The sequence below is a fragment of the Anser cygnoides genome, chromosome Z (assembly GCF_040182565.1).
Source record: "Anser cygnoides isolate HZ-2024a breed goose chromosome Z, Taihu_goose_T2T_genome, whole genome shotgun sequence".
NCBI lineage: Eukaryota > Metazoa > Chordata > Aves > Anseriformes > Anatidae > Anser > Anser cygnoides.
The window spans coordinates 74578157-74595929 of record NC_089912.1 but is presented as its reverse complement, the minus strand read 5'-3'; the positions used below and the strand labels follow the sequence as shown (position 1 = coordinate 74595929).

At 39.0% G+C, this 17773-nt stretch overlaps 1 protein-coding gene across 5 annotated transcripts in view; it reads right to left on the bottom strand.

Moving 5' to 3' along the window:
* The window catches only part of NDUFAF2 (NADH:ubiquinone oxidoreductase complex assembly factor 2), a 61108-nt gene that overhangs the window by 41330 nt on the left and 2005 nt on the right, over nt 1–17773 (bottom strand). For 4 of the 5 annotated variants that reach the window (XM_066987621.1, XM_066987622.1, XM_066987623.1 and 1 more), the window contains exon 3: nt 1–17773. This exon is cut by the window's left edge and continues 19934 nt beyond it. The exons of the other annotated variant lie outside the window; for it this stretch is intronic. In XM_066987621.1, coding sequence (XP_066843722.1) covers nt 15140–16630 — 1491 coding nt within the window. In that variant the 5' untranslated portion in view covers nt 16631–17773 and the 3' untranslated portion in view covers nt 1–15139. 5 annotated transcript variants of the gene reach the window in all.

Here is a 17773-nt window from a genome sequence, read left to right as displayed (position 1 = left end):
CAGCATTTACCTTGGTTGAATTTCATATTGATTGGACATAGTATTGATTTAGCTTCATTTTAAATTTAATAACACATGTACACAAGTTCATGAATATTTCTCTTTTTTTTTCCCCCATCTTCTTCCTAAAGCAACTACAATCATTTGTAAATGGCATGAGATCTAACAAGTTTTTTCTTAGAAAGACTGGTAGCACTACAACCTTGTGAAGCTAATTTTTGTCTTAAAACAAAGGGTAATCAATGACAGTAATAGAAGGGGGCAAAACCACGAGTGAAGGGACAATGAAATGAATAATGGAAATAAACAAAAGGGTTTGTTTTGCTCTTTGTTTATGTAACTGTTCATTACTTTCTCATCAAAGGTATTTTGTAACATAACAACCCCTAAGGAAAAGTGAGGTAACTTGTTCCACTTAAAAAAATCATTAAAAATATCATCATGAAAACTGAGATGAAGCTTAAGCAAGCCTTATAATGCATATAATAGTTTTCAAAACAGAAAAGAAATACAGCAGTCAAATCTACTATTTGCAGGATTGTCACATTTACGACATGGTATGAAAGATATGCCCTCCCCAGGAACATCAACTTTCAAACTCTGTACAGTTTCCATCACTTATCCATCACATGTTAACAAGGAAATAGAGTGATTCACAACAAACAGCCTAACACTGCAACAACAGGAAGCTGTGTGGCGGGATATTCTCCTTCTTGACTTTTCTCTGGAAGACTTTGCAGACAAGAACTTGGACATCAGCAGTAACAGAGAAAAAACAACATCACAACTTAAAAAGCAATGACAGGACAAGCAATGATGGCTTTAAACTAAATTAGGGTAGATTTAGATTAGATATACAGAGGAAATTCTTTAGTGTGAGGGTGGTGAAGCAGTAGCACAGGCTGCCCAGAGAAGCTGTGGATGCCCCATCCCTGGAGGTGCTCAAGGCCAGGCGGGATGGGGCTTTGGGCAACCTGGTCTGGTGGGAGGTGTCCCTGCCCATGGCAGGGGGTTGGAACTGGGTGATCTTTGAGGTCCCTTCCAACCCAAACCATTCTACAGTTCTATGATTTTGTGAAAAAATATCTGGTCCTTCCAAAGACAGCTAGGTTCATATGTGCTTGTATCTTCATCTCCTTTCTGCATCTATTTCTTTCAATGGCCTCTCCTTTTCCATTACCCATGAGAAAGCAGAAACTGGGTGCTTCTATCAGCTGTTGGATCCTTAGAGAAAAATTGTCATATTAGCTGTAGTGTAGAGCCTTAGTGAAATTAAAAAAGTGAATGGAAATGCTTATTTTATCCTTCAGGCACAAACTAAAGCATTCCTAGAATTTTGTAAGCATTGCTCAGATAACGTCGGATTACCTTAGATAAATGTAATACTGCATATAATATATGCACTATATAATATAATAGACTCCACTATATATATACTCCATATAATATAATATACTCCACTATACAATACCCCCAATATACACAAGGTTCATCTCTTAATAGCAAACATGGTCATTCTACAGTCTCTCAAATCTAGTTCTCAGTATATTAATGTGCACGTAAAACTGCTGTAAAAGCTTGTGTTCCAGAACTGTTGCACCGTTTGCAAAGTGATGCAAATATTCAAGTTACTCAGAAATGTTAAATATAATTAATTTCTGATAGCCTTGAAAGCCTTATCTGGAGTGCACTCATTTGAAAAAAAAAAAAAAAAACCACAAAACAAGACACTTTTCTTGCCATGGTTACATTTGTCTCTCTTATGCTACCTCATTGGCTTCCAGATCTTTCTGTTGTGTCAGCATTTTGAACAGCAAGATGAGCTAGAAAGCTCCAGTGCACTACAGGATTTGTGGCAATTGTTCTAACAGCTGCTCTCAGAGATACATAACTAATAATTATTTTGCAGTACTTAAAAGGCTACTGCCTCCTGGCACTAGGGAATTCCTTGTTCCCCTCTTCTCTTTCTGTATTTCATCTCTGAATACACTGCAATCTTTGTAACACAAACACCCTCCAGACAAATACTGTATAGCACAAAATGCTAAAGCATAACGCCAATCTCTTTCAGAGCTGATTTCTGATACACGCTACTGCTAAGCACCCTCCCACAGCTGTTCAAGTTTACTGTTAGGCTTCTCCCATCTCATACACAAACACAAATTATTCTCTCATAAGAACTTCAAGATGTACCTCCCTCTGCCTTAAGATCTGTCTCTCCAACATCTCCAAATACATGTCTGATCTTTATATTAAAACCAGATCTTAATTCTCCTTCCTTTCCCCACAGTCACTATGAAAAATGCCATCACTCTCCTTCTTTTTTTACTGGTATTATTTTAGAATTGGAGCTCTCATCTCTAAACTTGGGATATATCTCAAACTTACCAGTTCTTTCTGCAAAACATTTTTTCAGTAAAACTTTCCTGATTTTCCACACTGCTAAATCTGTCATCCAGGCTCAATTACTACAACATCATTTTCTCCTGACTTGGCATATGCATTCTATCCTACTCATGAATTTATAATACTGTTGCAAAGATTACTTTTCTACTCAGAAACTGTGAGCACTTCAATTCTATCTCTAGGCCCTCCACAGGATCTCTATTTTCCACCCAGGATACGAGTTGTTTTCAAACTCCTCTGCAAACTGTCCCTTCCTCTGTCGTCTTTCTGTAGCCTGAGACAGGTGGACTCTTATCACAGACCAATCTGTATCAGACAAACTGAATTTATCTTCTAATATCAACAAACTAATTTCAAAATTTTCCTACACATTCTACTTTGCCATGAAGTCTAAAACAAGAATTTCAGTTAGTCAGGCTACAAGTGTGTTAAATATTTGCCATTACCATCCACATTTGTCTTAAGTGTCTTTTCTTATGAATCATCTTCAAAGTTTTCTGAAGAAGACTATCTTTCTGTCTCAACAGGTAAGCAGACACTCAGAGGCAAGCCACAGTTTGTAGCTCATAAGCATAATACACTTACAAATAATACACTTACAAGCAATACCTGTAAAAAAATTTAAACTACATGGATGGGAAAAATAGTGCAGCAATAGCCAGCAGCAAGATAACAAAAAACTACAGACACCTCTTGCTCTCTGGCCAGTGATACAGAAAATATTGAAGTAGTTCTACGGCAGAGTGTTCTCCTGCTATAAGGTAAGCAATTTGAAAAAACTGCGTATAAACAAACATATTTCCCCATGCAGAAACTGAACTTATTTTTGCTCTTAATGTGGTTCTTTTGGGTTCTTCCAGTTTCAAAACATGAGACACTTCAGTTTAGTGTTTAGTAGAAAAAGAAACAGAACAGCTCCCTATAGATAATGAAATTGCAGTAAGGAAGAAATAGCATATTCGAGATTTTCTAACTTTATTAATACTTGAAGGGAGATATATAGAGGCAGTCACAGTAAAACAGGGTTGCCAGAAATAATGACCAGTAATCATCAATCCCACTGCATTACACTGAGCAATGTCAGTGTAACAGTAAAGATGTCTATAATCCACTTAGCTGCCTATATAAATCCACACCTGATCAATATACAGAACATATGACCTGGCAGCTGTAATTTTAGCATTATGTAATGCCTTGCAATATTTTGTCTAGACTCTTTAATAACTCTATTCTGCTTACCCAGACAGGAAAACAGCCAGTGAGGCCACCCCTGGTTTCAGGCTATGCTGGCCAATTGAACAAAAACAACATTTAAATGAAAAGAAGGTAAGAATTATAATCTCCTCATCCCTCTATTCAGAGCACCTACATTTGTGCTGTATACATCCGAACAGAACAAAGCATTGTGCAAAATTTGACTTCCACTGTGCCACCCACTGTGCCACAATTACCAACTTCATTTCTTCTAGCTCACACAATTCAGTTCCACTTAACTTCCCATATGCATTTTGTTTAGTTGCAGTACTAGTTCAAGTTATGCCATCTCTCCGCACTACAGGAAGATTTCCTTCATGAACTCTTTGTACCCAGAATGATGCATTTACAGGGATACAAGAACACTTGAGGAAGGAAACACAATCCCCTTCAGCTCAACTGTGGTCAGAGTCCACAAGTAGATTTTTTAGTGGATATTTTAAATCACCAGCTCTTTTGTCTCAGGTACCAGAGGTAATGTAGCTTTGTGTCGGCATACTACTACACCCCCTTTTAAAGAGTAGTGACCAAGCTGGAAAAAATTTCCACAAGCCAGAGATTACTGAATGTATTTAGGCCCCACAGTAAGTAAAAGTGCATGGATGTTGGCAAGCAGAGTCTGAAACAATCAATTAACATGCACTTAAACATCATGTTATTCCAAACTTTCAAGCCAGAGTAATTCAAAGCAACTTTTTCAAGTTGCAGATGATTTTTAAAATGCTTAGAGAGAAAAAAGCATTCAGAATAACATTTATTCCATCAAAAGAGACTCAAGCTCTCCTAAGGAACAGCACCACTCCTTGACAGTTTCCATCTTCACCTTGACAGTTTCCATCTTCACCCACCATCTGATTCATTCTTATCTGAGAGGGTGACAAGGTTAGACATAAATTCAGGTGGGACATAAATTCAGGTAAGTGCAGCTATGTCTTCCTACTGATCTTCATGGTAAAGTCCATGATCCACTGCAGTAAGATTTTCATACCAGCAGACCTCCAGGGTGAAAACTTAGATCATTCTTTAGATGTAGACATCGAACAGAAAAGTATCTTAGATAATTCCATCTTCCCTTGCATACCATAACGTGGTTTTGCCCCTTCCCTGTCCCTATCCCAAAGGTATACCAGTTGTGATTAATGATTTCCATGGTAAACTAGTAATATTTACAGCTATGCAACCATGTGACAAAACTCAATCCAGAGCCTTTTTTGGGTCCCAAGATAGTAATTCATATTAGAAGTAACATTTTCTGATGTACTTTAACAATTTACAAATGCATTACTACAAGATATTTTGATTACGGCTTTTCAAACAAAGCTTACTACATGTATGTAGATATACTCAGACAAAGCTTAGAGACGCAAACAAAGTCACTATTCATAAAAGCCAGACAGACAGCCAAGCACACAGCTGTCACTCAGGAGAGAGCTCAGGATGTATTGCTGGTTGAAGCTCCTTCTCTCCCTGTACACATGGTAGATGCAACTGACTCTGAGGTGCTCGGGTGACTCGTTCGTTCCTTATTTGAACTGTCTGCTCACCAGCTGTCTCAACGATAGCAAAGCAAAATACTAAATACACAACAACTAGGACACAGAAGAGATCAGGTCAGAGTTACAGGCTGTACTGAACAGCCCTTTTGCACAAAATAGAGACTGCCTGTATTCCTGTTTCAGAGCACTGATAATCACATTTGGAAATGCTGTGGCTGTTGCAAAAGTCTAAGAGTTAATTTGACCTCAGAACAGGTTGGGCATCCTTTCCTCCTTCTCCAGATCAGAAGAAAGCCCTGTCCTAGAACCATCAGGAGGAGCTGCTCAGAAGCATTATTTTGCCATCACACAGGACCTGCACAGACCATGTAAACCCACAGTACACCTGAAGGGAAGTACAGAATTCATAGAAATTCCACTGACAGAATCTTTATAGAAACTTTGTTAAAACCCTCAATTTGGTAATCTCTTCTGGTGAGAGCGCTAAAATGGCTTCTTCCAGGACCATAAAAACGTTTAATATACCTGCCATACACCTTCAACCAAAACAAATCACACTATACTTCCCTATTCTAGCAAATACTACCACTTTTTTCATTACAAAAAATAAAAAATAAAAATAAAATTTATGCTTTGTTCTAACACTAAACAAAAACCCTACAAAAACACTGAGTTAAACTGGCTCCACGTGTCTCAAGTGCCAGAGCCAGCTTGAGGGAGAGAGGGTAAAGAAAGAACAAGATCTGTCCCTTTCAGTATCATCAATCTATTATGCAAATCAGCCAAAACAATCTTACTTCACCTTTGGGTTCAACTAGAGATCATGGCTCCAATTTTTTGGACTTCATCCCCTACTGCTGCATATCTGGGTCAGATCCACAAACAGGAGGTGCCCATTTTCCAGCTCTGGCTCAGAAACTGCTTACATGACATGTCTTTTATCTGAGATGACAGAAATTTCACAAAAACAGCCGATTTCATAAACTGACATTTTCTCACAATTATTTCAAGAACAACCTAGGAAATCTTGGTGCATCACACTGAAGCAACATCATGATTTGCTTATTAAAAAAAATCGCTACTGCTGCATTCTTGGTTCTCAAATCAGGAGTAGACTAAGAAAACTATTTTCTTTTTTAAAGGAGAAAATATCCACATTACAATACCAAATAAATTCTATTAGATGAAACAGATATTTGTTCATACTAAATAAATTCTTACGGAGATACAAAACTACTATGCTGAACTAAAAAAAAAAAAAAAAAAAATTAATCCTAGCCAGGTAAGACAATAACCACAACTTATTTCTAGAACCTTTGATTTTTGAACCTTTTTCCTTCGATTCCTTTATAATCATTATACAAGCTTTAATTAAGAATTTTGCCACTGTTATCTTAGTTTACAAAACAAAGTTCACAATGCTCTTACAAATATGAGCTAAGAAAAACAGTATGAGTACCTTGCAAATCTCTGCTTTTACAGATAGGCAACAATGAGCAGTGCAGCCTTGATTCTTTAGAACTACCAGAATTGTTCCATTGTGAATGTGGATTGGCAAGCTGTACAACTGGCATTTGAACTAGAAGAACCACTGAAAGTAGCAGACATGCCTTGGTCTCCTCCCTGGGTGCTTTACTGCCTTACAATGTTGTATTTGTATGGCTCATACCATGAACTAGACCAGGTAACAACTCTTCCTGAAAATAGGAAGCACACTAGGTTACACAGATGACGGACAAAGCATGAGGCTGCACCAGCACTTGTAATAAGAGAGGCAGAGGCCAAGATAAGAAAGTAAATGTAAGCAGCCCGACAAAGGAAAAAGACCACCTGCTTCTTTTTTCTTTCTTTTTTTTTTTTTTTTTTTTTTGACAAATACTAATTTCTGCTCTCTATTCAGAGATTTACTGTATCATGGAAATAAGCCCAAATGTTAATGTTAGTATAGCCACATAGTTTCTCACAAAATGGAGCCATTAACAGTTTATTTTCAGAAATTTTAGAATCCACTGTTTCTAGAGTATTGCTCAGATCAAGTATGTACAGTTTATAGTTTTAAATCAGTTTAAACCCCAATACATGCCACATGCATTAAATTAAAAACAGATTTATTTACAGAGCTGCTCTTTCAGTAGCTATTTTGCAAGAATGGCAAAAAGAGAGGTGAGAACCTGCAAGACAGCGGAAGCTTTGTCATTCACTTCAATAGAATCTATTTCTTCTTATATCTTTGAGAAGTCCAAAGTCGTCTTTAAAAATCTTATGTAGTAAAAGATTGACACATGGGTTTGGCCATAATCAAGTCTTCCTCTATTAACTAACACTTCTTGACTAACTAAAAATAGATAAAGATACACTATACACATTTATGAAGGTCTCATCACTATAACCGACACGTTCACAGTTTCACAGTTAGAGGTTAACATCAGTACAAACTTCTGTACTTTTTTTTTTTTTAAGCTTTTAAGGAATATCAATCCATCTGAAGTTTAAAATAATCCTTGGTTGTTTCAATACTGTCATGATTGTGCCAACCGGAATTCAGTACTTCAATTTCTTCCTAGTGTAATGGAAAAAGTTGCTACTTCCCTCATACAAGAGGGCAAGATCAAATGACCAAACAGGGGGGTTGAACTAGATATCTTTAAAGCTCCCTTCCAACCCAAATCATTCTGTGATTTCATGACTTAACTCAGCCATAACATTGGAACAGCTTTTGTAAAGTCTCCCGGTAAAAACGAACTCTAAACTTATGCTCAACCTGAACCCACCATAGCTCTTGTACGGCATGAAGCTCTTCTTCACCAGACTTTTTTTTTTCCCCTTTCTGTTACCACAGAATGATTGCTTCTTGATAGTGCAACAAGAAAAGGTGCTAAATACAAACTGATTAAGCTAACAAAACTCACTGGGCCCTGGGCCCATGCTTGTCTGAAAAAGTAGCAGCAAGGATCATCTTAAGGCACCACCAGTATCTGAAGCAACACAACCTAAAGAGAGGTGGTTTTCCATGGACCAAGCAAACAAAATCATAACATGACACTCCCAAAAAAATTACCAAGAACATGGCTCACCTCATACAACTATCCTTGAAGTCCTGTTAAATTGCAAATAAATTTTGAATTCTTTTTAAATTTCCTGTGTTTTCTTCCCCACAAACAACGCTACTGTGAGCTGTGCCTTCCAAATGTCTTCTTAAAAAAAAATAAATCTTTTGTGATCAGTTCAGTCATAGGAGCAAAACAAGTATTCCTTTAGTACCTTGCTACTTGATGCATCTGCTTCAAATAACCGCCTGCAATCCTAAAGGAAGTCACAGATTCTGCCACTCAGCATGACTGGGAACATTATATCCCTCCTATCCAATTCCTAATCATTAAGTCTCCATTACAGTAGCTGAAGCAGATAACAGACTACGAAACGAAGTCTTCCCTGAACATCAGTTTATTGTACTGAAGACACTGAATCAAAAAGATGTTCAGTTCCTTTCTTGTGATCACTCTTTGGGAGAAACTATACTAACAGTTTAGCTCATTTAACAGTGCAGTGATAATTATCAATCTACATGATTTAACCTTTATACTAATCCAACATGAACAATGCTCCTGAATGAACTCCTCCCCTGCTTCAGTGGTAACCTTGCCTTCACTGCAATCAGCCTTTGGGATGGTGCATCTTGATCCAGAAAACAAAACATGATAAATAATATTTCTGACCAAACAGGGACATTGCAAAAGATGCATGTAGTTTTCTATACAAGAAAATAGGAAGTAGCAATTGATCTGAATTAAGCTCCATTTCTTCATTATATAGTATCTTCCTGTTACAACTTTTAATTTCTCCATTCTCAACTGTAACTTCTACACACTAATCAAAAAGGAGGAAAAACACGAATACGGGTTATGGGTGAGGGTGAAAAAGGTGTAGACAGGACTATGAGGCTAAGAAGCACTAGCAGTATTCTGTTACTCCAAGCTGCCTCATTAGATCATCATAATTTAAGATTCCTCAGTGGAAAAGAAACAATTATTCCATGGCACTGGAAGGTAAGCCTCAATTTATGTCCTGAACCTTTTTGCTGTCTTCTTACAAAGAAGCAAATAAATGACTGATGGGAATAAGCACCTACCGCTGAGTGTATGGAAAATCTACACACATCTAAATGCCTATAAAACTATGTTACTTGGAAATGCTACATTATAGGAAGTTCGACTGCAAGGATGGAATAAAAATTAAGGCAATGTAGGCAGACTAGATGCAGAAGCACCTATTTGCCAAACAGGTATTTTCTTCCAATACGCTTCCAAACAACACCCCTATCCAAATACTGACCATATGGAAGCAAAGACCCATATATAACCGTGCTACCCCATTCTCTATATTAACCATAACAATCAAAAACATTTTGGCTGAGGTGATGCCATTCTCACTGACACACATTTTCACTGTCTTTCTGAGTAACAGTGACTCAATATGACCAGCTTTCAACACCAAAATTGAAGTCTGCAGTGGTCATTCTCCTGTATGATGTTATCATTCTACCTTTCTGGTAGTAGATCGGTGGGCCAGCTTTTCTTCCCCCATCCCTGCCCTAACGCAAGTTCAATATCCCTCTTACAGGTACAAAATGTCAGTAGGTCCACATGCTTCATGAGTTCCAAGGCTTGTGGCATATCCTAACTCCTACAGCATTAGTCACTACCTGCCAGAAATCTGTCAGAATTCATCCATTCTTTGACTTTTCCTGACCAGACTCAAACTTCATACTGACTGCAGTTCCTCTTGATTCCCTTTTAGATCATCTAGACTAAAGAAGTTAGGGACATTAGTCCTTCACTTCAAGTGAAGAATGGTAACACCTCTTGTTTTATACGCACATGGCCATAAACAAAGGACATCTGGAAGTTGAGATTTTACCTCCCTATTTCATTGTTTCCATTTCTTCAGCTTGTCATGCTCATGTTTAAGTCTTTTTTCTTCTTTATGCAACTCCTGTACCCAGAGGCAGAACGTGAAAATGATTCTTCCCTCCCCTCAACGTAAAGCCGTTTGTATCTCTGTAAATCTGACCTTAAAACTATCAAGCCTCTTATGACAGAAACTTTATTTGGTATTTTTACGATCTATAAAGAATACAAAAAACTTATTGTACAAAGCAGAAGTCAAACCTAATTCTTTACCACCTTCTCTATTCTTCAGGAGAAACCAAAAAGGTTACAGTGGTCCACAGGGTAGCATGCCAGCCTTCCTCAGCTCCTTTTACTTAACCTCTCTTTTACTGTGATTTCTCATCTGCACGCTCTTCTTCAGTTCTTTACTCTTTCTATTCTATCTTTTCCTTTTTAAAAAACAATAATATAGCCCCTCCACTTTTTTTCTAATTTTCTTCCTAGTCCTATTTCACAGTAATAAACCACTATATCCTATAAATGGATATACCAAATAAGCTACCAGCAGATGTGGACATCAAAAATTTTCACATGACTATCAAAATGAACAAAGCATTTGGACAGTATTTATAATTTTGTTCACCCAGATTCATATAAGTAATAAAATTAAACAGGGATATTAGAAAAACGTTTCCTGTATGAGCTAGATACACTTCAAGTCTCTGCTGTACATTAGATCTGTTCTGTAGTTTATGAATACAATTTCAAACCCTAGAGCTTTATACAGAGTGATTTTTCTTATCGTTTTTTCCTCTTTCTTCTCAAGAAAAATAAGTCAAATTCTCCTTTTTTTTCCCCCAGTAATCTAGAAGTGACAGACTCGTGCCATAAAGTGGATACGATAATATGATGACAATCATGAATGATATGATGATCATGTTTGCAACAAACTCGTATCTCTGTAGTGAACATTTTCCAAGGATGAAATATGGGCAAGGCTGCTGACTTTTTCACAAGATAGCAACAAAAGCTGTCCTTCTATTCTTGGGACAGCTGCCTTTTCCTGACACTTTGGACTCAAAACAGGCTCACCTGTGCTAACTCAGTGAGTGGAGTGATGTAGTGGTGAGTCATGCTACTTTGAATTATACAGATAGGAAAACAAAGTGCAAGCAACTTCAACAAGTCAGCACAAGTACCCTATAGTTATTTTAACTCTTAGAAAAAATATGTCTAGAGAAACATGTTCGTAACAACCAACAGAAGGGCTGTTTTTAGAACACTGCAGGTGGCAGCTGTTTAAGACAGTGTGACTAACAACATCAGCTAAGATTTTTATAGATATTAAAAACATTTATCTGCCTAGTACTCCACTGTTTCTTTCTCTATATATAAAAAGAGAAAGTTATTAACACAAGAAATGCATTTTTACTTTTGGCCAAACAAACAAACAAAAAACAACACACACTCTGCAAGTATGAAAACAGGCTCTCAGTCCAAAACCAGAATAATTAAAAGTAACAAATGTTCAGCATATAAAACTAAACACTGGCAAGCATATTCAACTAAATCAGCATCTCAGTAAAATATCAATGTACATACCAGAGATCCAACCCGGCCAAGTTACTGCTTGTGCATACGACTACTTATTGCTATTTGTGGTTTTCAAGTCGGCAAGATTAACATACCATGCCTGTTGTCAATTCACTTCTGGCAGCTGACAGAAAAACATATCACTGCACCCAAACACTGTTTTTAAAATATTAATGCTTTTATAATCTGCAGTAAGCTCTTCACAGTGTAATTGCTTTGCAGCATAATGTATCACCCAGACTGAAAAGCTATTTTGTCATTCCAGAATTACTGTCCTAGAAGCTGGCAGTCTGCAATGCAAGTTTTATTTCTGTACAAATACACATACACACAATTATTTTAGAGCTAGGTTCCTGTTATGCAGTCTCAATTGAAAGCTCAATTCCGTGAGTTTCCAATAAGGGTTGTTTCTGAAACAACGGTTGCCACCATCTGGACAAACCTGTAACTTTCTACTTGAAAAATTAGCTTAAAGAACTTCTTTTTGGATGTACACCAGTAATATTCAATAATCGGTTTGCAAATGCTTCGTACCATCAGAATCAATTTCTGCCTCTTCCTCGGATTTCATTTCTGTTAGCAAGAAACGTAATATTCCAAAGAAAAGCATTAACTTTAACCTCAGAAGACAAGCTTTAGAGATGAGACATTGTTCCTTCCACTCTATCCTGTTCATTACAAAACATTACAGGAATGTTTCCCTCTAGCCTTCAGCAGAAGATTTATTTGATAGAAAATTCTGAAAAAAAAAAGTAGTAGAAATTCTGCTCTATGCTTCTGATGCACAGGAAGGCAACAGACCACTATCTAAAGCAGAAGAGAAAAAAATACAAGCAGCAACAAAAACAATCGTACAGGATTCCTTTAATCCCATCAGGACTGTTTTATACATGTACATATTTCTATTAAAGTCAGGACATCCTATATGTTTCCCACAATTGAGCAATTATTTCTTTTCCTGTACAGATTCTTTCTTATTTGTACATTTCTGTTTTATTGTGAAAAACAATTCCTCGGAAAAAACACTTTCAATGTGAAGTTAAGATGGTATTCCACATGCAGAAAGGTTTCCCACAGAAACATTGCCACTATTGTTTTAGATAGAATTTACAAGAATACTGAGAAACTTGTCTTGTGTGTCAGCTTCCATATTAAAAGCTCAGATCGTCACAAGCTCAGGCCACATATGCCCCCTAATGTGCAGTTTATGCAAGACATAAAAACTTAGGTACAATTCAGGCCTTTTCCAGCTATTCCCGGCACAATGCAACTCCAAGCCAAGTTTAACCTTAGTCTACTGTTTTCTACAGGGATCTTTAAAACTAATGATCCATGCTTTTAGCACTGATACATAAGCATTTACAGAAACTAATCTCTCGTTGATAATCGACTGTTATAAAAACTTGCACATGGCTGTTATTTTATGGAATGCTCATTTTAACTACTAGTCCTTACAACAGATGACACAAAAAGGTTAAATATAAACTGGTCATTAATCAGCCTTCAGAAAAGATAAAAAACATATACCTGATCTTAAATATTCAGTGACTCTTTATACCACTATCAATAAAAATGCAGAAAGAGCCTCTATAAACTTTTTCAATGGAAAATGAAATTGGTTATTTCCTACAAAAAAAATTGTTGTCAATATAAACTGAAGAATTTGTTTTGTAATTAATATATATGAACATTTTAAGAATCACTGCATGTTCTGCAGCAAAAACAATTCATCATGTAGCAATGCCATGGCAGTGTGTTATACAATAAGAAAAATAAATGCATCACATTGATAAATTTAGTCTTTTTAGTGAAATACTTGTCTGAAATACCAAAATGAGTCATCAATCACCACTACCCAGTTGTCTACTCCCAGCTTCTACTGTATCTGCTTTCAGGACTGGCATCTGAAGAGTTATCTCAGAGTTAATGAGTTATGCTGGATGCTCATCTCATGACAAGCACAATGCAGTTGTAATACTTAATCATTGTCATCATTTAAGAGTAATCTTCTTTAAAAAAAAAGGCAAAAAAAAATCTATATAATGTTATTAAAAAGAGAGTCATTTTTTCTTCAAAACAAACCTCCTTCACCATAGCGTTGAAGGTTGGACTCTCCTTAGAAGATGAGTTTCTTCCTACATTAAAATAAAAGTCCCTGAAAAATACCACACAACGTACCGTCAGTCCCACTGCATCTGAACTGAGGTACAAGGGAAGTCAACACCAAGTACTGAGATGCACTGATCTGCTACAACCACTCCTTACTAATGGTAGACAGAGCCCCAAGGTTCAAGAGAGTCCTGGACCTAGGACTGTGTCTAGGAGAGAACAACCAAAAGAAATTAAATGTAAATTATTTGTATCATAGCCTCCATGTATTTCTATTCTAACTTCCATGAGACATCGGCACAGGCCAAAAGAAAGTTGGCAGCTAGCTTTTAGATTGATGGATACTACTATAAACAGTCCATCCTCACTTCCAGTTCAAGGTAGAACCTCTCTGTTTGTCTGAAACAAAGTCCAGCCCCAGGTCTGGGACCCAGCAGACCTACCAAGCACAGGAAACTAAAGAGAAAGCAGCAGCTGTCTGTTTTGCACTCTCCTTCTACAAGAAGCTTATTTGGTCAGCTTATTAGCTTATTAGGCCCAGCACTGTGCTAGAGCTATTTAGTCTCTCCAAATCTGGAGCACAAAAAAGCATGTGTCGTGGTTTTGGCTGGGATAGAGTTAATTTCCTTCCTAGAGGCTTGTATGTTGATGGAAATAGTGGTGATAACACACCAATGCATTAGCTGTTGCAGAGCAATACTTGCACAGAGCCCAGGACGTTTCAGCTCCTCGTGCTGCCCTGCCAGCGAGGAGACTGGGGGTGCCCCAGGAGCTGGGAGGGGACACAGCCAGGACAGCTGGCCCAGGATGGCCAGAGGGATGTCCCACACTGTGTGGTGCTGTGATCAGCAGTAAAAACTGGGGTTAAAAAAGGAAGAAGGAGGGGAATTTGAAGTGATGCCGTTTGTCTTCCCAAGAAACCACTGTGCATGACAAGCCCTGCTTTCCTGGGAGTGGCTGAACACTTGGTTACAGATGGGAAGTAATGAATGAATTCCCCATTCTGTATTGCTTGCGCATGTGGGCCTTGCTTTACCTTTTTTTGCTTTTTACAGCCATCTTTGTGTCAGCCTATGAGTTCTCACACCATTACCTTTCTGATTCTCTTCACCATGCAACCTGGGGAGAGTGAGAGAGCAGGTGCATGGTACAGAGCCGCCCGTTGGGGCTAAAACTCAACAGCATGACACAGACACCCTGAAGGGATCTCACAGTGGAACCTGTACACAACAACCGAGTCTTTCTACAATATTTGCTCCAGAATTAATTTTATTTTCAGTGCCGTTCCCATCCCCACAAGATATGTGCTATATATCACAGAATCATCTAGGTTGGAAGAGACCTCCAAGATCACCCAGTCCAACCTCTGACCTAACACTAACAAGTCCTCCACTAAACCATATCACTAAGCTCTACATCTAAACATCTCTTAAAGACCTCCAGGGATGGCGACTCAACCACTTCTCTGGGCAGCCTATTCCAATGCCTAACAACCCTTTCAGTAAAGAAGTTCTTCCTAACATCCAACCTAAACCTCCCCTGTCGCAACTTTAGCCCATTTCCCCTTGTCCTGTCACCAGGCACATGGGAGAACAGACCAACCCCCACCTCGCTACAGCCTCCTTTAAGGTACTTGTAGGGAGCGATAAGGTCGCCCCTGAGCCTCCTCTTCTCCAGGCTGAACAATCCCAGCTCCCTCAGCCGCTCCTCGTAAGACTTGTTCTCCAGACCCCTCACCAGCCTCGTCGCCCTTCTCTGGACTCTCTCGAGCACCTCGACGTCCTTCTTGTAGCGAGGGGCCCAAAACTGAACACAGTACTCAAGGTGCGGCCTCACCAGAGCCGAGTACAGGGGGACAATCACCTCCCTAGACCTGCTGGCCACACTGCTTCTTATGCAAGCCAGGATGCCGTTGGCCTTCTTGGCCACCTGAGCACACTGCTGGCTCATATTCAGCCGACTATCAACCAATACTCCCAGGTCCTTCTTGGCCAGGCAGCTTTCCAGCCACTCATCTCCCAGCCTGTAGCTCTGCTTGGGGTTGTTGCACCCCAGGTGCAGGACCCGGCACTTGGCCTTGTTGAACTTCATACAGCTGGCCTCAGCCCATCGGTCCAGCCTATCCAGATCCTCCTGCAGAGCCTTCCTACCCTCGAGCAGATCGACACATGCACCTAACTTGGTGTCGTCTGCAAACTTACTGAGGGTGCACTCAATCCCCTCATGCAGATCATCGATAAAGATATTAAAGAGAACTGGCCCCAGCACTGAGCCTTGGGGGGCTCCACTGGTTACCAGCCTCCAACTGGATTTGACTCCATTCACCACAACTCTTTGGGCCTGGCTACCCAGCCAGTTTTTACCCCAACAAAGCGTACACCAGTCCAAGCCAAGAGCAGCCAGTTTCTTGAGGAGAATGTTGTGGGAAACGGTGTCAAAAGCCTTACTGATGTCAAGGTAGACCACATCCACAGCCTTTCCCTCATCCATTAAGCGCGTCACTTTGTCACAGAAGGAGATCAGGTTCATCAAGCATGACCTGCCCTTCATAAACCCATGCTGACTGGGCCTGATCGCCTGGTTGCCCTGCAAGTGCCGCGTGATGGCACTCAAGATAATCTGTTCCATGAGCTTCCCTGGCACTGACGTCAAACTAACAGGCCTATAGTTCCCCGGGTCTACCCTCCGGCCCTTCTTGTAGATGGGCGTCACGTTTGCTAGCCACCAGTCGACTGGGACCTCCCTTGATAGCCAGGACTGCCGATAAATGATGGGAAGCGGCTTGGCAAGCTCCTCTGCCAGTTCTCTCAGCACCCTTGGGTGGATCCCATCCAGCCCCATCGACTTGCGTACATCTAAGTGCTGTAGCAGGTCGCCAACCATTTCCTCGTGGATTATGAGGGCCACATTATGCTCCCGATCCCCTTCCACCAGCTCAGGGTACTGGGTATCCAGATAACAACTAGTCTTGCCACTGAAGACACAAAGAAGGTATTAAGCACCTCAGCCTTTTCCTCATCTCTCATCACTAAGTTTCTCCCCGCATTCAGTAAAGGATGGAGATTCTCCTCAGTCCTCCTTTTCGTGTTAATCTATTTATAAAAACATTTTCTGTTATCTTCATGTACAACAAAAAATGTTCTTCAACACAAAAAGAGCACTTGGATACATTTATCCTCCACACCTAAATTCCTAACTTCTTTGAAAATGGAGCTTCAGAAAATTTCTGCATGTACACATTTTAGTTTCTGTAGACTAAAATAAATTTCCTTCCCCATCATCCATGTTTTACAGGGCAACATTTCTGACACACAGCAAATTCATAATTCACAGTTAGATTTTACATACAAAATGTTCTAAAAAAACACCACAGCAATATCAACTTAGAAAACAATTCTGATTAAGAACATATCTCGTAAAACCAACAACTTTATGTCAGTTTTCACTCATTATCCTGTGAATATATGTAACAGTTATTATTTGTTCATCCATTTCTCCAGCACCCAAGACAGTTAACCGGATTCATGGAGGGTTTTGTCTTTTTGAGGTCACTAAAAATCCATGATTTGGCCACATTAATTTATTGCTGTGCTTCCAAGCCTCCATCCACAGCAGGGTAATGTGTACTGGGACCTTAACAGCTGGAGGAGTTATGAGTTGTCCTACACACCTTTTCACCTATACTCTTCTTAGATATTCACAGAATCTCTTCTACCCACTTTCTGAATGTATTGAAGGCCATTTTCTTAAAGCATACTGTTTTCATTCTACTTATTTCCTCCCTCCATAATAATTGTTATAACCCATATACTATGGTCAAGTGTGTCAGATTTTAACAGTGAGTTCCATCAGTTAGTATAATACAGAACAAATCAACAGAACAAAAAGCAAAGTATAAACGCATTCATGAAAAAGTTCCACCACCACTTCTTTGAGCGGGGAATTCTTGCTTACTTCATTCTGAATTCTTTCATTCTGCTCCTGATGACGGATTTTTTTAGATCATCTAAAGCCAAAATTAGTGAC